General features: G+C 56.0%; 16 protein-coding genes across 16 annotated transcripts; 7 read left to right on the top strand and 9 right to left on the bottom strand.

Moving 5' to 3' along the window:
- MRET_3554 (exonuclease 1) lies at positions 1-1,539 on the bottom strand (the record flags this gene model as incomplete). The annotated part of the gene is made up of 1 exon (XM_027630181.1): positions 1-1,539. The coding sequence occupies one exon, from the start codon at positions 1,537-1,539 to the stop codon at positions 1-3; it is 1,539 nt and encodes a 512-aa protein (XP_027486140.1).
- Positions 1,540-1,654: 115 nt separating this feature from the next.
- Positions 1,655-2,060, top strand: MRET_3553 (small nuclear ribonucleoprotein D1; the record flags this gene model as incomplete). The annotated part of the gene is made up of 3 exons (XM_027630180.1): positions 1,655-1,668; positions 1,696-1,772; positions 1,801-2,060. 3 exons carry the CDS (start codon positions 1,655-1,657, stop codon positions 2,058-2,060), a joined length of 351 nt encoding a protein of 116 aa, XP_027485863.1.
- A 151-nt stretch (positions 2,061-2,211) lies between these two features.
- MRET_3552 (ribose-phosphate pyrophosphokinase) lies at positions 2,212-3,402 on the top strand (the record flags this gene model as incomplete). The annotated part of the gene is made up of 1 exon (XM_027630179.1): positions 2,212-3,402. The coding sequence occupies one exon, from the start codon at positions 2,212-2,214 to the stop codon at positions 3,400-3,402; it is 1,191 nt and encodes a 396-aa protein (XP_027485926.1).
- A 3-nt stretch (positions 3,403-3,405) lies between these two features.
- Positions 3,406-4,638, bottom strand: MRET_3551 (uncharacterized protein; the record flags this gene model as incomplete). The annotated part of the gene is made up of 1 exon (XM_027630178.1): positions 3,406-4,638. One exon carries the CDS (start codon positions 4,636-4,638, stop codon positions 3,406-3,408), a length of 1,233 nt encoding a protein of 410 aa, XP_027486137.1.
- Positions 4,639-4,651: 13 nt separating this feature from the next.
- MRET_3550 (WD repeat and SOF domain protein 1) lies at positions 4,652-6,136 on the bottom strand (the record flags this gene model as incomplete). The annotated part of the gene is made up of 1 exon (XM_027630177.1): positions 4,652-6,136. One exon carries the CDS (start codon positions 6,134-6,136, stop codon positions 4,652-4,654), a length of 1,485 nt encoding a protein of 494 aa, XP_027486136.1.
- Positions 6,137-6,251: 115 nt separating this feature from the next.
- On the top strand, positions 6,252-7,001 carry MRET_3549 (dolichol-phosphate mannosyltransferase; the record flags this gene model as incomplete). Its single annotated transcript, XM_027630176.1, has 1 exon — positions 6,252-7,001. One exon carries the CDS (start codon positions 6,252-6,254, stop codon positions 6,999-7,001), a length of 750 nt encoding a protein of 249 aa, XP_027486098.1.
- Positions 7,002-7,029: 28 nt separating this feature from the next.
- MRET_3548 (3-hydroxyacyl-CoA dehydrogenase) lies at positions 7,030-8,098 on the bottom strand (the record flags this gene model as incomplete). The annotated part of the gene is made up of 3 exons (XM_027630175.1): positions 7,030-7,909; positions 7,942-7,973; positions 8,012-8,098. 3 exons carry the CDS (start codon positions 8,096-8,098, stop codon positions 7,030-7,032), a joined length of 999 nt encoding a protein of 332 aa, XP_027486099.1.
- Positions 8,099-8,257: 159 nt separating this feature from the next.
- Positions 8,258-9,887, bottom strand: MRET_3547 (ariadne-1; the record flags this gene model as incomplete). The annotated part of the gene is made up of 2 exons (XM_027630174.1): positions 8,258-9,826; positions 9,867-9,887. The coding sequence occupies 2 exons, from the start codon at positions 9,885-9,887 to the stop codon at positions 8,258-8,260; spliced, it is 1,590 nt and encodes a 529-aa protein (XP_027486179.1).
- Positions 9,888-10,266: 379 nt separating this feature from the next.
- MRET_3546 (large subunit ribosomal protein L27Ae) lies at positions 10,267-10,710 on the top strand (the record flags this gene model as incomplete). Its single annotated transcript, XM_027630173.1, has 1 exon — positions 10,267-10,710. One exon carries the CDS (start codon positions 10,267-10,269, stop codon positions 10,708-10,710), a length of 444 nt encoding a protein of 147 aa, XP_027485821.1.
- A 316-nt stretch (positions 10,711-11,026) lies between these two features.
- MRET_3545 (small subunit ribosomal protein S20e) lies at positions 11,027-11,389 on the bottom strand (the record flags this gene model as incomplete). Its single annotated transcript, XM_027630172.1, has 1 exon — positions 11,027-11,389. The coding sequence occupies one exon, from the start codon at positions 11,387-11,389 to the stop codon at positions 11,027-11,029; it is 363 nt and encodes a 120-aa protein (XP_027486096.1).
- Positions 11,390-11,898: 509 nt separating this feature from the next.
- MRET_3544 (golgi matrix protein) lies at positions 11,899-13,164 on the top strand (the record flags this gene model as incomplete). The annotated part of the gene is made up of 1 exon (XM_027630171.1): positions 11,899-13,164. The coding sequence occupies one exon, from the start codon at positions 11,899-11,901 to the stop codon at positions 13,162-13,164; it is 1,266 nt and encodes a 421-aa protein (XP_027486097.1).
- A 147-nt stretch (positions 13,165-13,311) lies between these two features.
- MRET_3543 (phosphoglycerate mutase family protein) lies at positions 13,312-13,965 on the top strand (the record flags this gene model as incomplete). The annotated part of the gene is made up of 2 exons (XM_027630170.1): positions 13,312-13,416; positions 13,444-13,965. 2 exons carry the CDS (start codon positions 13,312-13,314, stop codon positions 13,963-13,965), a joined length of 627 nt encoding a protein of 208 aa, XP_027486094.1.
- Positions 13,962-16,415, bottom strand: MRET_3542 (chromosome transmission fidelity protein 1; the record flags this gene model as incomplete). The annotated part of the gene is made up of 1 exon (XM_027630169.1): positions 13,962-16,415. One exon carries the CDS (start codon positions 16,413-16,415, stop codon positions 13,962-13,964), a length of 2,454 nt encoding a protein of 817 aa, XP_027486095.1.
- Positions 16,416-16,550: 135 nt separating this feature from the next.
- Positions 16,551-18,763, bottom strand: MRET_3541 (glucosamine---fructose-6-phosphate aminotransferase; the record flags this gene model as incomplete). The annotated part of the gene is made up of 3 exons (XM_027630168.1): positions 16,551-18,614; positions 18,653-18,691; positions 18,761-18,763. 3 exons carry the CDS (start codon positions 18,761-18,763, stop codon positions 16,551-16,553), a joined length of 2,106 nt encoding a protein of 701 aa, XP_027486093.1.
- Positions 18,764-19,365: 602 nt separating this feature from the next.
- MRET_3540 (kinase phosphorylation protein) lies at positions 19,366-19,927 on the bottom strand (the record flags this gene model as incomplete). Its single annotated transcript, XM_027630167.1, has 2 exons — positions 19,366-19,876; positions 19,911-19,927. The coding sequence occupies 2 exons, from the start codon at positions 19,925-19,927 to the stop codon at positions 19,366-19,368; spliced, it is 528 nt and encodes a 175-aa protein (XP_027486178.1).
- Positions 19,928-20,081: 154 nt separating this feature from the next.
- On the top strand, positions 20,082-22,282 carry MRET_3539 (breast cancer 2 susceptibility protein; the record flags this gene model as incomplete). Its single annotated transcript, XM_027630166.1, has 2 exons — positions 20,082-22,112; positions 22,139-22,282. The coding sequence occupies 2 exons, from the start codon at positions 20,082-20,084 to the stop codon at positions 22,280-22,282; spliced, it is 2,175 nt and encodes a 724-aa protein (XP_027485915.1).
- Positions 22,283-22,313: the final 31 nt, after the last annotated feature.

Here is a 22,313-nt window from a genome sequence, read left to right as displayed (position 1 = left end):
CTACGACTCCCTATACTGGAACTGCAGAAGCTTGGCACTGCCATTATGTACGCGGCTGGGGGTATCCATCGCTGGGCGCTTGGACGGCGACGTCGGTGTCGGACACGCGCGCTTGCCCAGCGCCAGGCGCGGTGTGGACGTGTGCGGCGATGTCCCAGGCAAGACGATGTGCCGCGCACGTGCGCCTGAATACTTGAAGCGCTGGAACCAGGCAGAGCGACGCGCCATGTCGTCGTCGGGCGTAGCGGCGTGCCATGCCAGGCCGGGCGTCGTCTGGGGCGTGCTGTGGGCGGGCCGCGGTGGTGAAGGCGACGATACGGGACTCGATACGCATGGATCGCTGTCTTCCTTGTCGGATGGCGCAGGCGACGTGCAGGGCGAAGAGGACGGCGGGGCATCAAAGAGAGACGAGGCGGTAGTGGCCGTGCTAGAAGAAGAGTCGGCACGTACGGACGGTGGCGTCTTGCAAGGCGCGGTGGCTGCTCCGAAAAAGGTCCGCAGTGTAGGTTGGGACGGCGTCATGACCTGCTGCACAAAGTGGCGCCGGGTGATCGGGCACAAGTCGCCGCGTGCAATGGCGCGCGCTTCTTCCACAGAGAGCGGCGCGCCAATCGCCGCCACGAGATCTGCACGAGCATCAGAGGGAAGGGGTGTGAGGGTGGACATGTCGCTGCACCGCGGGTCGAACACGCGCTGGTGAGCAAAGGTAAACTCGGCGCGCTCAAAGTCGGCGGCATACGTCGGCGGGATGCGCCACTTGCCCTCTAGACGCAGAGCTCGAAGCACCTTTTCCACTGACTCATACTTCCGAAGAAACTTGTGTGCATTTTTGAGACCCATGCCGGTAATCGAGGGGAGGTAGTCGCAGCCCGAGAGAATGGCCATCTGACGGAATTCTTGGTGCGTCCATCCCTCGAACGATAGTTGCTTGACTTTGTCGAAGCGCGCACGGTCGATTTCCAGGCAGTTCCCGTACGTATCCAACTTGAACAGCACCTTGTTGCACCCAAAGACCAAAAGGTCGGAGTCTTCTGTGATAATGGCGTCGATAATGCCGTGGCGTTCGAGGTAGGCAAGCTGCGCATCAGCCTCGTATGGCGCAACAAGATAGGGTATACCGTGCACGCGCAGCTGCTTGATCAGCTCGTACGCAAGGGCGGGCGTGATATCGACGCTGCGCACAAATGCATCACGAGCGGCCGAGGCGCGCTTCTCAGCATGGAACTGCAGGCCCCGCATCCGATGCTCGCGGCGCCGAGCCGCGCGCTCGCGTTCCGTTCCCGCCTTGCTCGGCAGCTGTGCTCCATCAAACACGACGTATGGCTTGACTCCGTAGTGCTGAAGCATACGAATGCGGTGCATCGCGTACGTGATGAACCGCGTCGTGGGACGGCCTAGCGCCAGGTCTGTCGCACAGGCGTAGGCACCGCGATGAAGCCACACATATGCATCGATGCCAAGCGTCTTTCCACGGTACGCCTCTACATGCGTCGAGTGCTGGATGTCCTTGAGCAGGGGCAGCAAGCCTGAAATACCCATGGAGCAAGGCACACCCCCGACGCGCCCACCGGACGCGCTCCCTCGATGTGCATCACGTGATAGGAACCAGCGACGGGGTCGATCGAGCGCTCGTCGTCGTTGGCCATCCACGACAATGAAGCTCGTGAGGTGCGTGGGCGAAGGCTGACCATGTAGATTTTTGATGAAACTGAATAACGAGAGCGTGACCATTGAGCTCAAGAACGGCACGGTCGTGCATGGAACGGTCACAGGTATGTGTGGTGGCGTGCTGACATGCAGGTGTGGATGTCCAGATGAATACGCACCTCAAAGCGGTCAAGATGACCGTGCGTGGTGGTGAGCCCATGTCCCTGGATACGCTCTCGATTCGTGGTAACAATACGCGGTACTGGATCCTGCCGGATGCCCTGCCGCTTGATACCTTGCTTGTGGACGATGCGCCGCGTCCCAAAGGCAAGCGAAGAGACGACGCGTCGGCGCGCGGCCGCGCCGACCGGGGTCGCGGTGGCCGCGGTGGCCGCGGCCGCGGCCGCCCCTGAGCCCCTTGGTCGTTGTCGTCTTATACCGTACCATCATGGCGGCACACATAGACTACCAGCCTCTCTGTATGGGAAGTATGCATCAGCCACGCTTTTTATCCGCCCGCCTACGACCCAGAGGCCCTTGCACTTTTTTTCACTAGGGCGGAGTATGAGCACGCTGGCGGATATCAAGGTGTTTTGTGGCTCGAGCCACCCTGAGTTGGCGCATCTGATCTGTAAGCGCCTGGGTGTGCCGCTCGGCCGCTCGAGTGTCTCGAAGAACGACGCCGGCGAGCTGATGGTCCGCATGTACGAATCGGTCCGGGAGCATGACGTGTACATTATCAACACGTCGTGCGTGACGTATGGCAACGACGGCCAGGTCATTTCGCCGAACACGTCGCTCATGGAGCTGCTGATCATGATCAATGCGTGCAAGACGGCCAGCGCGCGCCGCGTGACGGCCGTGATCCCTCACTTTTTCTACGCGCGCCAGGACAAGAAAGACAAGAGTCGTGCGCCTATTTCGGCTCGTCTCATCGCCAATATGCTCGAGACAGCTGGGTGTGACCATGTGATCACGATGGACCTGCACGCATCGCAGATCCAGGGCTTTTTCAACGTGCCGGTCGATAACCTGTACTCGGAGCCGGCCGCGCTGCAGTACATGCGCGAGATGCTCGATATCGACCGCGTGGTGATTGTGTCGCCCGACGCCGGTGGCGCGAAGCGCGCTACGGCGATCGCAGATCAGCTGGGTGTGGACTTTGCGCTCTTCCACAAGGAGCGCAAGAAGGCGAATGAAGTGTCGCGTATGGTCCTCGTGGGTGATGCGAAGGACAAGGTGGCGGTCCTGGTCGACGATATGGCTGACACGTGTGGCACACTTGATCTGGCCGCGCAGCGCCTGAAGGAGAGTGGTGCTGCACGAGTATGTGCCATTGTGACGCACGGTATTCTGTCCAAGCCGGCGCTCGAGCGCATCGCCAAGAGCAGTCTCGAGTCGCTCGTCGTGACCAACACATTGCCGCAGTCGAACAACAAGCTCCAGTGCAGCAAGATTGAGGAGATTGATATCAGCCACATCCTGGCCGAGACCATCCGACGGTCGCACTACGGTGAGAGTGTGAGTGTGCTGTTTAGCCAGGTGCCGTACGACACCGTGCAGCCGTACCGCCATGGTGCCGACACGCCGTCACATAGCCCGCCGCGCTCGGCGGCCTCGTCGCCCATGCCGCCACAAATGTCAGACTCGGTGCTGGACAAGCGCTTGGGCATCCTGCACTCCGCCGACAAGGACACGCATGCAGCCACCGTGCCGAGTCCGCTGCGCAACGTGTCGTCGGAAAAAGATCTGTAGAGTCTAGGAGGAAGGTATAGGACTATGCTGGTCAGAGTCGCTCGCGGCTCGCGTGCGTCGATGCGAAGGCGAAGAGGGTCGGCCCTGGCGACTCGCTTCGCTGCGGGCGTACGATCGAAGCGCCTCGCGACGATCGGTCGGTGCGCGCCGGGCGCCAGCCACCGACTCCATGATGCGCTTCCACCGCATACGCGCCCGGCTGCCTGGGTGGTGGGACTTGGCAGACGTCGTGGAAGCATTGTCTTCGTCGCCAGAGGAGGGATCGGGCAGGTCGGCCAAGATGTCGTCGTCAAAGAGGGGCGCGCGCGTGCCTGGCTCGATGTGCTCGGGCGGTATGACCATGTAGTTGTACAAAAGCGGCATCGGCAGCTTGAAGTGCCATTCGAGGCCGTGGTTCGGATCCGTGTCGGGAGCAGTGGGCGCGTTAGATGAGGAGCTCGCGGGCGGCGGAGAGGGTACATCATCGTGGTGTGCGCTCGTCGGATCATGGATGCCTTGCTGAATACGTGGAACGCGGTACGCATGCGTCGCGTCGACGCGATGCATGTGAATCGAGAGACGCAGGAGCGCATTGCAGGCACACTTGCCCAGCAAGTACTGCCGCAACTCGGTACGCTGTCCGTGCGTTGAGGGCGCATATTCCGCCAAATTGATCTTGATCTGCCCAAATCGATGCCGCTGGTCGTCGTCCTCAGGGCGGCGCCAGTACACCGTCAGCAGCAGGAACGACGAGTGCAGTTGGCCCGCTTCTTCTTCGCGCGAGCGAATGAGGTGCCGGTGAATGCCGATGCGTATGTTGGTTTGGATGCTCGCATCCCACTTGACCTTGTAGGCGCGAATCGGCTCATAGGGCGTCTGATGCGTCATGAGCTTGTGTGTGCTAGACGAGCGCGACGAGGGAGACGAGTACATATACCATGGTCGCTTGACCACCTCGTCCTGCACGCGGGTATCGATGCGCAGGCCTTCACGTGCAGATGCAGCATCATCAAGGGAGGCACTCGACGCCATGACAGAAGAGGACGAGCTGCCCGCGTCACTCTGTGGCGACGGCACAGCGTCGTCCCCCTGCGGCGCGCGACGCGATAGGTGCACGGCATGCTTTACCTTGTACACCACGCAAAAGTCGCCTGTCGTGACAGGCACATTGAGCAGCTCGTGAATGCGCACGTCGACGTAAAAGTGTGCATACCGCGTCGCCAGCGGCAGCTGATCAATGAAGGCCTTGGGAGCCATCGCGGAGAACCAACTACGACTTTTCCTCCACTATGACGGATTTCCGCGCAGCGGTCGGTTTCTTGGCCCCGCTCTTGGTATGCTTGCGGCGGCGGTCGTTCTTGACGCGACGTGCCTCCGTCATGGTGTGGCTCAGCTTCTGGGCCGTGCGGATAGGTTTCGGCACATGGCGCTGGCGCTCAATCTTGGCCACATCACCGACGGTGTGCCAACGCTTGCGGAGAGCCTGCGCATACTCGCGACTTGCGCGTTCGCGCGCATTGACAATGCCGAGCTTGTCACTGGCCCCATGCTTCCATAGACGCACATTGCCGTCGTCAGAGCCACTCAGCACGAAACGGGCATCGAGCGTATACATCGTGGTAAACACCTTTTGCATGCGCTTGGTGTGATATACATCGCGTGAGCGCGCACCTTTGCCGGCGTCCCACAGCCGCACGGTCCGGTCATAGGAGCCTGTGACAAGACTCTGCCCCGTAGGCGCCCAGTCGACTGACATGACCGCCCCGACGTGTCCCTTGTAAATCTGCGTCGCGGACGACATGTTGCGCATATCAAAGGTATACATGTTGTGGTCCTCACTGGCCACGGCTAGCGTCGTTGGCTCCACGGGCGACCATGCGAGGTCGTTGGCCCGCATCGTAAGCACCACCTTGTGCAGCGGCTTGCCGCTGCGGATATCATACAGTGTCACGCCACGGTCCGTGCCAGCACTCGCCAGCACATCGGTCTCACTCTGGTTGTATCGCACCACGTGCACAGCGTCCACACCCATGGCCATGTTCACCAGCGCATCGGAGCCACCACCCCGGTTCAAGTCCCATACCTGCACCGTACTCGACGCCGACGCAAACCGCGGCAGGTGTGCGTGGTGCGAGAGCGAATGAAAGGCCGTCTTGCCTTGATACACAGTCAGCGGCTCCTTCGGCGTCGAATTGGTGGGCTGCAGACTGAAAAGATGCGCGTCTCTCGCACCCGACGCTTCGTCGTCGCTGTCCTCCTCGTCGTCGTCAGCCGGACGAAACTCTTCATACTCGCCAAAACCATCAGGAACAGGGTCAGCATTCCACACTTTGATCGTGCGGTCCGTCGAGCACGAGAGCATGCGCTTCGAGGCACCTCCGCCGTGGAAGGTGAGCGGTGATATACAGAGCGACTGGATGATGCCTGCATGCGCGCGTGGATACGTATAGGTGCATCGTTGATGATTTACATCCCATAATCGGATCTCTCCATCACCACTGCCGCTCGCAATCACATCGAGACGCTTTGGATGCCTCGCCATAGAGTAGACACCATCAATATGGCCCTCGAACGCCGCGACGAACGGCTTGGCATAGAGTCGATCGAGTTTCGCCGCGTTCAGGGCACGTGTGTATTCACGCGGCTTCTCAAAAGGATGCATATTCGGATTCAAGTTGCGCTGCACGGGCGCAGCGTCTCCTAACCGCGCAGGCGCATGGTCATCCACCGAGCGTGTCAGCGCCTTGATTTTCATGGTCAGTGGCGCCGGTCAACAAAAAAAAACGTGGGACGGTGGAGTCGAGCAGGTTAGTCAGCGGTGTCCTCCACGGTCCCCTTCCACCACCACCCGTCGGTCTTTTGGGCGGGCCATGTCGCAAGGCGTCGTGATGGGTTCCACACACAAGTACAGTGTGATCCTCCCCACTTATAATGAAAGGCACAATCTCCCTATTATTGTGTTTCTCTTATGTCGTATGTTCCAAGCGCACAATCTGGACTATGAGATCGTCATTGTAGACGACAACTCGCCTGACGGCACACAGGACATCGCGCGGCAGCTGGCGGCGCTGTACGGCCCTGAACGCATCGTGCTGCGCCCGCGCGCTGGCAAACTGGGTTTGGGAACAGCCTACATTCATGGCCTGGAGGCTTGTACGGGCGACTTTGTGATTATCATGGATGCAGACTTTTCGCACCACCCCAAATTTATTCCCAATATGATCACCAAGCAGCTGAACACGAATGCCGATATCGTGCAGGGCACTCGGTATTCGGGACCAGCAACGGGAGCGGGTGTTTACGGCTGGGATTTGAAGCGCAAGCTCGTCAGTCGCGGTGCCAATGTGCTTGCGACGTTTGTATTGGATCCGCGCACGACAGACGTAACGGGCAGTTTCCGCCTATACAAGCGCCCTGTCATCGATACGCTCATCCGTCAGGTGACGTCCAAGGGCTACGTCTTCCAGATGGAAATTCTCGTGCGGGCCAAGGCACTGCACTACAAGGTCGAGGAAGTGCCCATCACATTCTGCGATCGATTGTACGGAGAGAGCAAATTGGGCGGCGACGAAATCGTCGGTTATGCCAAGGGTGTTTGGCAGTTGTTCACGGGCATTTAATAAAGAAACGTAGTATCTCAATGTCTCTCTACTTCTTGTACTGGTAAAAGCCACCCTTCTCAGGCGTCTTGCGACCGAGCCTACCCTCGCTGATCAGCTGCTTGAGCATAGGCGACTCCTTGACCAGGTCAGCCGGCATGTCTTCCGTGCCAGCGACCGACTCGCGCCAGCCCTGAGCGATGTGCTCCATAGTGTCAAGACCCACCAGATCGGCCAGCTCAAACGGACCCATGGGGTAGCCAGCACCCAGCTTCATGGCCGTGTCGACGTCCTCGGGCGAAGCCACGCCACGCTCGACAAGACGCAGGGCCTCGAGCTGGTAGGGCACGAGCAGACGGTTCACAATGAAGCCCGGCGAGTCCTTGCACGACACAGGCACCTTGCCCATGCGCTTGGCCACCTCAACCAGCGTCTCGTGCGTCTCGGGACTCGTATGCGACGTGCGCACAATCTCGATCAGCTTCATCTGCGGCACAGGGTTGAAGGCGTGGAAACCACCGAAGCGGTCCTCACGCTTCGTGGCACTGGCCACCTCCGAGATGCTCAGCGACGAGGTGTTGCTGGCAAAGATGGCACCTGCAGGCGCCTTGGAGTCCAAGAAGCTAAAAAGCTCCTTCTTGATTTTCATGTTTTCAATGATGGCCTCAATCACAAGATCCGTAGACTCCACAGCCTTGGCAGCATCCGTCGTCACATGGATCGAGTCGACCACACTCTTGACAAACTGTTCCTGTTCCTCAGGCGACTTGTCCGCCATCTTCTTCTTCGCGATACGCGACAGCGACTTGGCAATAATGCCCTGGCCGTTCGCAAGCGCCTTGTCCGTCACATCAGCGAGCGTGACATTGTACTTGCCCACGTCCGCAAGAACCTGAGCAATGCCGGCACCCATCAGACCAGCACCGAACCTGTTGTATTAGAACCGTTGCGGGACACGTACACAGTAACATTCTTCACTTCGTTACGAGACATCTACACCACGTCAGTCACGCTTTTCAAGGCATACCTACCGAAGTCGAAAAGGCACGTGTAATTGCAGCAGTGCGTGCGACAGTACGTGAGCCAGCAAGGGTACGCGCGCCAACAGTAGCAAACATGGTCAGAGGCAACTCGCCGCCCAGCCGACCGGCCCACCACCACGGCCGCTTACGTTCCCCACAGCAGTGGCTCGCTCAGACCCGTCCGACCCGATTCGGCCGACATGGGATATCAGCCAACACATCACATGGCTCGTGCGCGGGCATTGCATGGGGCATCTATATAGGTACATTCCACTGCCAACGGTCTTCCTGGTAGCCTGCAATCGTATCCGTGAGGAGGATTTCGCGCCGTTTGTGCACATAGGCGGTGAGATCTGTCACTTTCTGCCGCATGGCTGGTATGGTTTCCTGCTCAATCGGTGATTCAAGCTGGCCGGATAGCTCCTCAACAGCACGCTCCAAGTCACGCTGGTTGTCCTCATACAGTTCGGTCATATTATTCCGTTGCAGATAGTAAATCATGCAGTAGGTCCATTTTAGCGTCGAACGACATTCAGTTAGCGTGTCTGCGGCCTTTTTCAAGAATTGCACCTCGATCCACGTCAGCGATGTTGTCTGTTGCAGTTCCTCCATCTTTTTCTCAATTTTCAAGTACAGCTTCCAATCCAGGCGAGCAGACTGTTCATGGTTCCGATAACGATTGAAGTAGTGCAGGTAGCGCTCTAGCGACAATCGACTTCGTGTCTGTGCATCACGAGCTTCAGCTCCTGCCTTTTCATCGTACCGATTGCAGTTGTAATAGTTGTTTCCGTGCTCCGACCATGGGCCCGAGCAAATCCAACAAAATTCGTATTTGCACTTGCGACACGTCATATGATTACATCCGCCATTCTTTTCAATCGTCGAACAGCATTTGGGGCATTCCTTGGTATTAGCGCCGATCCAGTTGGACGTCTCACTGTCATCCGCACATTTTTTCAGCCACAAGCGCACAACAGCACAAATGACCGGCTGGTGTCCATCCAAACCACAGCCAAAGCAGAAAGCGTGGCCACAGTTGCATCGAACAGTAGGTATGATGGTATATAGCTGCTTGCGTGTGACAGCGCACTCGACGGCCATGTCGCAATCAGGCGCCGGGCACCATCGAACATGTGGATTGTCGTCCACATACGTTCGATCTAATAAGATGCGATACCGATGCATGAGTTCAGGTGACAGCAATTGGGACATGGTATCTTCGTCAATAACGAGTTTGCACTTTTCGTGCATGCATTGGATTCGTCGACTCTCGCCTTCCTCCCGCACCTTTTGTTCAACATAATGGGTATAACAAGATTTGCAGTAACGGTGGCCGCAGGGCATAGATAGTGTTGATATCAGGCCACCATAATCATCAGCCGACATGAAGCAGATATCACAGGTAAAGTCAGGCAAGTCCAGCATACGCGGGCAAGAGTCCCTGTCCGGCACGCCAGCCTCCCACTTGATCTCGTCAGGCTCATCCATATATCGCTCAATGAGTTTTTCCTTATTCCATTGAAAATGCCGCAAGAGCACTGCAGCGTCAGCGGTAGATACCATAAACATCCCAGCAATGTGCTCTGATTCTTTGCGTTGGGCGGTTTCGATGTCATCGATCGTCAGGCACCGGTACTCGACGTCGTACGGCTTCTTCCGCACATCGACCACAGACTGCTCCAGTGCCATATCATCTGAGAGAACATCCATATCACCGTACACATCTTCATCCTCTTCATCAAGCACTTGATCGCTCCCCACACTCATATCGTCCAAGTCGGCCGACTCAGCATACCCGTCTGTCGAGTCAAAACCGTCGTACGTCTATGGTTAGCACAGTTTTTTTCGCGAAAATAAAACATACAAAGTTTGGATCCTGTTCCATGGTGTCCAATTCGATACCGCGTTACCACACGCTCGGAGCAACGCCCACAGGTGGCAAATCGATCCCACGCTTCCACCAAGCGACACGCGGCCAAAATCACGTCTCTGTGTGGAGGCTGATCATAGGAGCCGTACAGTCAGCATGACATGAACCAAGGCCAGGGTGCATCAGGTGCAGTTGTTGCTCACGTGATTGAATATAGTTTTCGGTGGTGGTAGAAGGAGCACACATCCGCCCAAGGTACTCTTAGCGACCACGAACTTCGGGTACTCAGCTCAAGGTATGTAACTGCTGAAATTAGGCGGCAGCGATGGTCGTACGCATGTGCGGACTTGCGTTGTTGTCGAAGAGCCAACAGGGACAGTACTGACAATGCCAGATGCCTACTCGTTTTCATAAGAACAGGAAGAGCCGTGGAAACGTTTCAGCTGGTCACGGTCGTATCGGTAAGCACCGCAAGCATCCAGGTGGTCGCGGTCTAGCTGGTGGTTTCCACCACCACCGTACCAACTTTGACAAGTACCACCCTGGTTACTTCGGTAAGGTTGGTATGCGCCACTTCCACCTCATGCGCAACCCCCAGCACAAGCCTATCATTAACTTGGACAAGCTCTGGACGCTTGTGCCGGCAGAGGTGCGTCGCAACACGACGGCTTCGTCGACGGAAGTCCCAGTTATTGACACGCTCGGTGCTGGCTACGGCAAGGTGCTCGGCAAGGGTCGCCTGCCCGAGCTGCCCGTGATTGTGAAGGCTCGCTGGGTCTCGGCTCTTGCGGAGAAGAAGATCAAGGAAGTTGGCGGTGTCGTGAAGCTGGTGGCTTAAATGCCTGTGAGCTATGCCGACAGTCAAGCCCTAGCCCTAGTTTTTTGCGAAAATGTCGCACACGTACACTTTAGCATCCAAGAGGGATGTTTGTGTATATCATATGACCAAAAACGAATGTAGGATGTCTGGAACTTGACCAGCGAATCCATCAGCTTTATTCATGTGTTTGCGTGCGCAAGTAGAGGTTGGTGACATAGTGGTGACGGCAGACGTAACATGACGGGACTCTGCCAACGTCAATACTGTTTGGACCGCGAAGTGTGAAGGTCTAAAGACGCTACCTACAGTTCAAGTCCTTTTAGCTCTCGAGCGCTTAGTTCGAGAGGATCGTGATCTCGACATCCACACCGGGCTCGAGGGCCGTCGAAGTGATCTGCTTGACAATCTCGCTGGGCGAGTGCAGGTCGACCAGGCGCTTGTGGATGCGCATCTCGTAGTGATCCCAGGTCTTCGAACCCTCACCACAAGGCGACTTGCGGGTGGTGTGGGAGAGGACCTTCGTAGGAAGACGGACAGGGCCCTTCACGTGGAGCTTCTTGTCCTTCGAGCGGTTGACGAGGTCATTGCTCATCTTCTCGAGGCTCTTCACGTTACGCGAGGTGAGCGTAATGCGGATCTTGTGCAGCTTCACAGGGGCAGGGGCATCAACTTCCTTGTCCTTGGCGACGTAGCTCATCTTGCAATACAATTGGGAACCAGCGGTGACCAAGTGAAGGAGAGAAGATTTTCAGGGCACCTGCCGTTTTGACGTGCAAATAGATCACGTGGTATGTAGTCACGTGTTGTGTACTTTGCTACATGCATCGCGCTCACAGCATCTGCCTCTCGCCCGCGGGTGCCAGTCTTGTACGCTTTGATGCGTCGTGCAGCTCCAAATTGTGGTGCGCCAGGCGCCAACAGAATGTGTAGCGCACTTTGCTCAGTGACATGCGAGGAAAGTGAATCGTCTGTCTGGTGTGATTTCCTTTTGCCACTACATATAGTTCCGTATGTCGCTACATGCGCGTCTCGCGCCTCTTGTGAGATTCTTCATAGACGCGTGCGACGCCTCGTTTTCTCATCACCTTGTCCCACGCCTTAGTGCGGTGCTGACACGACGGACGCCCGATTGGTACTGTGTGGAGGTCGTGCCGCTCCCTCTCCTCTCCATACCCTATTGGCCCCGGCACAGCGGCAGCGTGCGCCATGGCCGATGCATCGAAAGAGGCACAAGACATACATCAGAGCCCCGATGCAGATGTGAATGGTTCTGAACAAGTGGATACCATATCGGAGCGCCTCAGACAACTGGATGTACACGAGCCAATGAGGCTCAAGGAGGAAATACTCCGATTGCAGGATGAGCGCGATGCTCTTGAGGAGCAATATACGAGTCTGTTAGAGAAGCTATCGCAGATGCGAATGACGCTGGGTGACCGTCTCCAACAGGATGCAGAAGAGCTAGATCGGCGAGACCAGCAGATTGAGCAGCTTACGCAGCAAGTATCGGATCTCGAGGCGCGCATTCACACGCTCAAGGAGGAGCTGGGCGTTTCGAATGACGAAGCACGGCAACTGACGCATGAATTGGAACAGATGCGTGCTCAGCTATCGAATACGACGCAGAAAGAGACTGCCGAGCTACATCGGCTAGAATCGAGATGCCGCGATCTTGAGAATAAGGTGCACGCGCACCGTGTGGATGTGGACCGTTTAGAAACGGTTTGCATTGAGGAGCGGTCGCTAAAAGAAGAATGTCAGGTACGTGCCCGGCATGTATCCGAGACGCTAGACCACGCTCGGTTACGTATCGGGGAGCTGGAAGCGGCTGTGGAGCAGGAAAAGCAAGTCGCGCGACAAATGCAGCTGACCCTCGAAGAGCTGCAGCATGCACAAGATGACGGCATGCAGCGCAGTGTGAGTGAATTGCAGCAGCAAGTGGATGAAGCTGAGTCTGAAGTCGAAAAGTACAAGCTACAAGTGCATTCGATGGAGTCTATCGTGGACGAGGCGCAGCAGGCGACGAGCAAGTGCCGGGACTTGGAGCAGGAACTGAAAGAAAAGCATCTGTTGATTGGGAAGCTGCGGCATGAAGCGGTCATCTTGAATGAGCACCTGAAGCATGCCTTGGGCCGACTACGACGAGATTCGCCTGAAGACTACATTGATCGGCGACTCATATCGAATCTGCTATTGCAATTCCTCTCTACTCCGCGTGCAGATACGAAACGCTATGAGATGCTGCGACTGATTGCTTCTATCCTGCAATGGGACGATACCGAGCGTGAGAAGGCGGGCCTTCAGCGCCAGCTTGACCGGTCCCAGAGCTCTTCCTATGGATTTTGGGGGTTCGGCGGACGAGACACGAGGTCGCCGCGAGATACCGAAGGTGATGAGTCCGTGTCGAACTTGTTTGTCGAATTTCTGCTTTCTGAAGTGGAGCGAGGCAAGACGGACCGAGCGCCGTCATGAAACGATGCCAACGTCGCTGTCGCTCGGGCCCTTTAGAAAATCGGCCCTTTTTTGTGCACGTGTGAATAGAACGGGTGGAGCTGACCCAAGGTAGATAGTGAAGCGGCGCCTTAGCCCGACCCGTAACCGGATCTTGTTTGGCGATTCATGCGTGTCGCACTCTTTGTTGCCGGTGCGCTTGCCGTCTGCGCCGCTGCAAACGCCGTGGCACCGCAAAAGCGGGGTGATCACCATATCAAGTCTACCATTTACGTACGTGCCGCTCCACTCACACGGTAGCTGATCCGTCACGGCGAAAAGGTCGATGACGACACGACAGGTCTGTCGGACGCGGGAAAGAGCCGTGCCAACTGCATCGCCGATATTTTCTCGCAGAGTTCGATGAAGCCTGACTTTATTATGGCACAGGACTACAAGTCAAACGGCAAGCGCATTCGCCCTTACGACACGGTCAAGCCACTCGCTGACAAGATGGGCCTTGCCGTGGACCATTCGTGCGACCGCGATGACGAGGACTGCGCGGCGGATCTCATCAAGAGGGCCGCAAAAAATGGTGCGAGGCGGATCCTCGTGTGCTGGGAGCACAAGGTGCTGAGCGACATTGCCCACAAGCTCGGTGTGGACGACCTCGACTACCCCTCGGACCGCTTTGACATTGTGTTCCAGATGTACAACGGCGAGATGCAGCGCATTTTCTCGGAGGAATGCCCGGGCCTCGATGACAAGTTCCAAGGCTGGACAGGCAACAAGGACTCGGACCTGATTGATGACGATGACTGGGCCGATGGCGCTGGCCACTAGGTAGCTGCTCTGTAGCGCATCTGCTGAAAGAACTGGGCGAGTGCGCGAATGCTCGAGCCGAATCGGTCATGCACCTGCACCTGCGTGCGAATCCAACCCGGAAGCCGGGATTGGATCTGCTCTCGGGCATACCGTCGATCCAGCAGGAGAAAGGCCGCATAGTCCGCGCGGTGCCGAATCGCGCGGCCCATGGACTGGTTCACAGCGCGCATGCACATATTGACGTACATATCCCGTCCATCCTCACCTGCAAATGCCAGGCGTTCGGCCAGTTCCCTGCTTTTCGCATGCGGAAATGGCAGACCAATCATGACGACGCACCGCGCGAGATCGTCCTGGAAGTTGATGCCTTCCGAGAGCTTGGCACCTACGACGGCGAGCAGCATGGCGCCTTTCGGTGAAGATGGCGAAGGATCTGCGATGGTGGCCGCATACTGCTGCAGGACAGCATCGACGTCCTTGGCGTCCTTCGGCTCAGTGAGCACCTTTTTTCGTCGCGAAAGTCGTTCCAACGCATGGGTATGTTGCCAGCGCGCCAAAGCTGCATCCAGTGTCGCGTACGATGGGAAAAACACCACCATACCATGCGGCACAATGTTGGTATAATTGCCGAGTGCCACGGCGAGCTCGTCGAGCATGGCCGGCTGCTGCCACGACGCATGCGTGAATTCCAGCGTCTGGCCCTTCGGCCCGAGTGGCACGACGGCGCCCATGACATGCGATGACGGCACAATATGGCCACATGAGAAGGTGGTGAATCGGTCGCGCGGCACGAGCTGCTCAAAGTCAGACATGGGCTCCATCGTTCCACCTGCCAGAATGATGGCTCGCGCACTCGACACGATCGGCTCGAATGCGTCTCGAGGGTCCAGCAGTAGGTACTTGAAGCGCACACCTTGCATCTTATCGACCGTCACCAGGACTCGCCCATTCTTTGCGCGATTACATAGCGCCAGCAAAAATGCCTCCAAGGCGTGCATGGCCACTGCTCGGTGCGCAGGTGCTGCATGGGACTCGAGCCACACTTTGTCCGCATACCCGCCCATCTTGCGCGCTATTCGCGTGTCTTTGAGCCAGCGCTCCAGGCGCACGAGGTTGATTTGGTCCACCGACCCTCCCAGGCGCGACATAAAGTCCGGGAGCGAAAAGGTCTGGGATTCGGTCAGCTCGACACATAGCCCCTGCAGCGCACGCAGGAGCACCTGAAGAATGCGCACCTGCTCCTCGTTGGTGCCTCGGAGTCGCATCGAGAACCGGCGCAAATACATCTCAACTTGCTGGACGGCCTGTTCAATCTGGGCCTGCGTGAGTTCGGCAGCGTACGTGGCCAGGAGTGTATCGATGAGATTGTGCGCCTCGTCAATGATGACCACACTGCCATCAAGCGTCAGATGCAGTGCCTCTCGAGCATCACGCAGAAGGAGCAAATTGTACGGCAGCGTCACCAGCTCGGCATGGCGTGCGCTGTGTCGGGTGCCAAAGTACGGGCACATGTGCATATCCTTTCCGAGCTGCACGAGGTCCTCCATATCCTGGACGTGAGACAAGGCATGATCTCGGTACGTGTCCATTTCAGCACGCCCCACGGGATCGCTCTGTGCCGGCAGGTAGGGGCATCGCTTGCCTTTCTTGCCCTCCATGAGCTCGAGACACCGCTCATTCATAGCCTCCGTTCCGAACAATGCTCCGATCCGACGCACGTCGTGATGAATACACATTTGCTTGCGGCTGCCGAGGCTCACGCACCGCACAGGCTCATCCCCTTGGCCATACGGCGTTCGCTTTACTTCGTGAACCAACTGCACCAGCTGACTATGCGTCCGACTTGCGTAGAATATCTTGGGCCGCGTCTCGTCGTCACCTATGTTTGGTGCACTCCATTGCGACTCATACGTGTGCATCATCGCTCGTACCTCGGCAGACAGGAACGAATCTTGGGCGTCATGGTAGTCGTTCACGAGAAACTCGTCGTCCGACAAGGTATCTTTTTCGCGCCTTGCGCGCTTCTGGGTGGCGGGCACATGCGTTCGAGTACTGCGTGCGCGTTGCAATCTTTCACGAAGTTCTGTCTCGTACGCTTCGATGGCTTCGCGTTGCTTGGCCTCCTCGTGTGCCAAGACCCACTCAGGCTCCGCATCCTGGCTATCGACAGTAGATGCCGCCCTCTGTCCCCATATGTGTCGCTGTCGATGCATACGGAGCCACGAGAGGGCACTGCAAAGCAAACTCAACGTTTTGCCTGTGCCCGTGGGACTCTCGAATACGCCTACCTGACCATGCTCCACGGCCTGGAATACAGCCGTCATGAGGTCCAATTGGATACGGTATGCCGTCTCATACGGAAATTGGAAGGCCCGCGATCGCACTGCATCGTTCTCACCAGCATCATGACCTGGAACGGGCAAGACTAGCGCTTCTCTCGCCGACGCGGTCGACTCGGTCAACTCCATACATGCGTGTGGCTCAGCGTTGGGACCTATCTCCACATATGAAAAAGGGCATAGGTTGTTTGCCGCGTCTATCAACTAGGTTCCGAGCAGGCCATATGGCCTCAGCCAAATGTACATGTACTTTATTCATCCTCGTTACTCGACAGTGACACTCTTGGCCAAGTTGCGCGGGAAGTCCACGTCAATGCCGTTCGCCGTAGCAAGGTGGTACGAAATCAGCTGGAGCGGCAACACCGTGATGAGACCCTGAAGACAATCAACCGTCATGGGAACACGCAGCACACGAGCGTCGTTCGGCAGGTTTGTGTCACCGTCGTTGCAGATGATAATTGGACGGCCATTGCGCGCCGACACCTGACTCAGGGCCGTCTGCACCTTGGGGTACAGCGAGTCCTTCGTCATGATCAGAATCACAGCCATGGCTTCGTCAATAAGGGCCAGCGGACCGTGCTTCAGCTCACCCGCCAAAATGCCCTCTGAATGCATGTAGCACACCTCCTTGATCTTCAGCGCACCCTCCAGACACGTAGCGTGCTGGTAACCACGGCCCATAATAAGTAGCGACTTTTCGTTCACCAGAGTGTTGTAGCCCAAGTCCTGGAACTGCTTATCGTTCGCCAACACCATACGGATCTGATCCGGCAGAGCATGCAGGCCATCGATAATTTCGTGACGACGAGCCATCTTCGAAATACGATCCTCTGACAGGTGCACAGCCATCATGATGAGGGCAATATACTGCGACGTGTAAGCCTTGGTCGATGCTACACCAATCTCAGGGCCAGCATTGATGTGCACACCACAGTGGGTTTCACGCGAGATAGTACTGCCAACCGTGTTCACAATACCAACGCACAGGGCATCACGGCCCAGACAATAGCGCATGGCCAGAATCGTGTCAGCCGTCTCACCCGACTGCGACACAAACACGCAAACGTCGTCACGGAAAATCGGCGACTTGCGATCCAAAAAGTCGGACGCCAATTCAATCGAAACAGGAATTTCCGTCAGCTCCTCAAAGATCGCACGCGTCGCCAGACAAGAATGGTAACTCGTACCACAAGCAATGAACACAATGCGTCGGCAGCGTCGAATCACGCTCAGATATGACATAAGTCCACCGAGGCGAACCTCACGTGTGTCAAAGTTGACGCGACCACGCATGGTGTTGACCACCGACTCGGGCTGCTCATAAATCTCCTTTTGCATAAAGTGGTCAAATTGACCCTTCATAATTTCTGCCAGTTCCATCTCCAGCGTTTCGATCGAGCGAGTCGACGATAGGCCATCATTGCGCCGAAGACGGTGGATATGCAGCTCGCCATCAGCAATATGAGCAATATCATCATCTTCCAGGTACAGCACGCGCTTCGTATGCTCAACCACAGCCGAAGCATCCGATGCAATGAAAAACTCGATGGGTTGCGGCATACCATCCTCCGACAAGAACGCGCGCGATTGAGAGCGGATGAGCTTGTCAATGCTAGCATGAGCCATCGGGGCCTGAGCATTCACCTGGTCAAAGTTAGGTGGTGAATGTAGGTTGGGCTCGTTGGAGTACTCGTCACCCTCCAGGGGGTTGCCAAATTGGACATCGACCGAGTCCACCTTGAGCTTTTTCTCCGTCTTGACACCAATGAGCAGGGGTGAGCCGCGTCGAGCTACGACCACTTCACCAGGGAAGTGAACCGATTTGAAAACAAACGAGAAGGCACCCTCAAGCTCCTTCACAGCACAGCGCACCACAATGTGAAAGTCGGGCTTGCGGTTCTCCGGATAGCTATCCCAGAAGTACTTGACAAGCACAGCCACTGCTTCTGTGTCTGTATCCGTCTCGAACTTGTAACCACGCTTCTCGAGTACCAGCCTCAGCTCGCGGTAGTTTGTGATAATACCATTATGTACCACAGTAAACTCACCCCTTGGGTCACTTTTGTGGGGATGGCAGTTAAGTGGTGAGGGCGTGCCATGAGTGGCCCAACGAGTGTGGGCCATACCAGCATGCGACACGAATGTGCGATCCATGTCGACAGATGATTCAGATATATGCTTGCGTAGAGCGTTGACCTTACCGACCTGCTTGAACAACAGCGCCTCTTTCTCGCGGTCGCCGTCGACACTTAGGCCTGCACTGTCATAACCGCGATATTCCAGTCGAGAGAGGGCATTGAGAAGCACATCAATTATGGTCCGGCGATCCTGAAGATGTAAGCATATCGATACGAAGTCATACACACCTTTTCTACTAGGTAATTCACGTAGGCGAAAATACCACACTGCACGGGTTAGTTTGGTGTTCTTTGGCAAAACACGACGCTATGCGCGGCACCACGGTTTATACATACCATGTTTTGTACAACACGCTTTCAGTGGTATGAATCAGTCTCTTGGTCCTTTACACTTGCTCAACTGGAGCAAAGCGGGCTGGGAGTGAACCTGAGATAAGGAGGCTGAAAAAGCCGTTAGAGGCTTGCCCGTTTCGCAGGTGACGCGTCCTTTGTGGAACAGCCAGCAGCCTTCGTTGGACGCCAGCCACTCGACCTCCACATGCTCACATGTTCACATCAACCCCCCTTGCGGATCTATCTTACACTATTCCCTCGTTTGTAATTCTTGAAGTCACATGTGATTGGCCAAATTTATATCTCAAATCCCATGGCTTATCTACCACGCAGCAAAATTTAGCATCAACACGTATGTGGCGCAGCTTGCATGCAGTTTCAATGAATCCAATGCACAATAAGCGGGGGCCGTTTGGCACTGAGGCTCCGCGTTCACCAAAAATATTTCCAAATGATGCACAAGCACGCACATTCCTTGGCCTATTATGGGGAGGAGGGAACGCTTGACACATTATATATGCAGGGATGCGATATAATTGGGCGAAATGCGTAAAACCTAGTTTGCCCACTCGAAGATAGGTAGGTAAGCGTGCACGGATCGTCCGTTACTATTGAGGCGCCTCGTCGCGATGCTGGCCATGCTTGTGCCTGTCATTGTCATCATAACGTGATTCACGTCGCAGTGGTGAATAATCGCGTGCAGAGGTTCGCCTCTGCTGCGAATCATGGCGATGGTGACGGTGGTGACGATGATGGCGGTGGCGTCGTTCGTCTTTTGCTGTTGGCGTGGAGCGGGGGTATCGTCGCTTGCTGGCGTCTAAAGGCTCAGCATTTGCACCCGTCTGCGCAGTTTCATGATTCTGTGGCTTGTGACCCAACATTTGCTCCATAGCTTCGCGCTCCGCAGCTTTTAGTTCTGAAAGTTCCTTACTTCTTGCTTCCTTGTCATTAGTGCTCGCATGATCCTTTGAGTTTTTGCTGTACCATAAGATGTCGCGGCCCTGGGCCCATCGTCCACGAGGCGCCGCCACCGAATTGCCTAAATAATTCTCGCGGTGCTTGTCTTCTCTAACCACATCCCAAGAAAAGTCTGCTTGGCCACCACGCGTACCACCACGACTGTAACGGTCAGTTATGGCTGACTCATACGCACCTGGATGTAGCGTACATCAGCTTGACGAGCCGCAGGCGTGACCGGCGACCGGCTATCGCGCTTATTTCGACGCGTTTTCTCTTCGGCCGAGAAGCTTATCCAACACAGACCACCCGCCGAGACGCGCGTCGCCTCTTGAATTTCGCAACACGCTTCCCTACGCTGTGGCGCATGGCCGCCGCGCGTACAGAAAAAAGGCACAACTTGCCTGATACCCCCAAGGAACTCTTGATTCAATTTGATCACACGGAGAATTCTCCGAAAACACGCGATGACTCCATGATCGACGCGTTATCCACGCACAAAAATCAACACACATTTTGGCGGCGTTATAACAGCTGTACATCAGTTTTCCCAAACTTGAAGGAGTCGAAAAATGACCAAGCTGATCCTTGGGATGAAGAAATTGATTTTTTTGAGACGCTGGATGACTCGGCCTGGCAATTACTGGACGAGACGTCCAACAACAGCATGAGCTCTTCTGATCCTATTGATAGTATGAATGTACCATGCTTTCAAAGGGCTAGCGGCAAGCGTATCGCGCGTCCAAATGCAGAAGCTATGAAACTAGCTGCCAAGCGGCTCCGACTCGATGAGTGGGACCAGTCAGATACCCCTTCCGTTAAGGCAGACAATTTCTCGATACCCCAACAACAGGGCCACTTTGTTCCATTGACAGTCGCCGCCACACCACCACGACCACGAACACCACTTGCAAAATCACCCATGTGCAGGCGATCTTTTAGAAGTCCATTACGTCCTATCACACCACAACCCAAGCAAATGTCCGTGGGTCTTAATCCACGCACATACAAGTCGGGTCTTTTGACGCCCCAAGGCCGTCCGCCTTTCATATCGCCTTTCAAAAAGGGTGTCAGTGCTACGTCATTGCCTTCTGCGAGTCATGCCTCACCTCCGATGTTTATTCTCAAGGCGCCTGAGAAACGAATGTCTTACAAAGACGCCGGCATTGTACCTTCTTATTCACCAAGGCCTCAGGCTTCGTCAGACATTCTGCAAATTTTGCAGAATCCAACTCAAGCAGCACAATACGTGTTCCATGGACAGCATCATATACAGGGCCCATCGGAAGCGTTGGAAGAGCTAGAGCGTCTTGGTGGTTTGCGCCTCACTCTCAAATGGGTTCGGCATCACTGGTCATTGATCTTGTGGAAGTTGGCAGCCTATACGTATTGGCGCCCAGGTATGCAGCTATGGTCTTTTGCTGAATGCTTGCGCCAATTGCGCTACAGATACGAGCGCGAATTTGTGCGCAAGCATAAAAGTGCCATCAAGCAAATTCAGGAGCAATTGTCCTCTTCTGCACGATGTATGGTGTTGTGTGTGCGACAGATTCTTTTCTTTGACGAGGACGAGGGGACGTCGCTGATGCTAGAACTGTCAGATGGCTGGTACTGTATCCGAGCTGAAGTTGATGAACCGATGCGTCGTGCTATACAAGCTGGGAAACTGCGTGTAGGGCACAAGTTGGCGCTGATGTGTACCAAGCTGCGGTCGTCGGGCGAGCCAACGGCCGTACTCGATGCACTATATACTGCCGACCTGCAGCTGTATGCAAATTCTACCACACTTGCGCCTTGGGACGCAAAGCTTGGCTTTTATGGCGGTTCATTTGTGTCGAGTTTATCGCGGCTTTTGCCAGATGGTGGTGTGGTGGGCCGCGTTGATGTGGTGATTGAGCGTGTATACCCTACAGGCTACATGGAAGGGACGATCGATGCTCGAGGCACGGTTCAGTTTCATGGCCAGCCACAGTACGGTGCTGCTGAGGAAGCTGAGCGAGAGGCACGGTGGCATGGTCAGTATGAAGCAGCGAAACTACAACTGAATGCACGTGTCAAGCGCCTTAACAAGGCAGCCACCTGGCTTGAGACCCAGGTCGAATCGGCTTATGAAGAAAAGGACATGCACGCGTATATCAATGCGCTCGAAGAGCACGATGATCCATCTTTGATTCTGCGTGATGCGCCTCTTTCAGGCGTACTTTACGCAGTACAAGAACGGCTGCATGCCCTGAGCCAACCTAGTTATGAGATTCTGCCTCCGCGACATACGCGTTCTTTCACGATTGTGCGGGTGCGTGAGGCGCGACCGACGCGTCGGGAAAGCGGGCGTACTGTGCAGCTCACGGTCTGGAGGCAAGAAGGCACACCCTTGATCAAGGAAGGTTCTCGCTACGAGGTATGTGTACCCCTACTTACTTGTAGATCACGCATCTTCTCCCTACTCAGCTACGGTCATGGCGCCCTCGTACTCATGTGGCGGATGCATTTTTGTCTACAACCCGAGATACACAATGGTACGTCCGCGGCACTTCGGGTGTGTCGACCGAGCGCGGCAGTGGATGCTAGTCGTGTGCAGTAGGGAGCGTATGGCATTGGT

The sequence above is a fragment of the Malassezia restricta genome, chromosome VI (genome assembly GCF_003290485.1).
Source record: "Malassezia restricta chromosome VI, complete sequence".
In the NCBI taxonomy this organism is placed as follows: Eukaryota; Fungi; Basidiomycota; class Malasseziomycetes; order Malasseziales; family Malasseziaceae; genus Malassezia; species Malassezia restricta.
The sequence above is the reverse complement of the archived record's forward strand: the minus strand, read 5'-3'. Positions and strand labels throughout refer to the sequence as shown.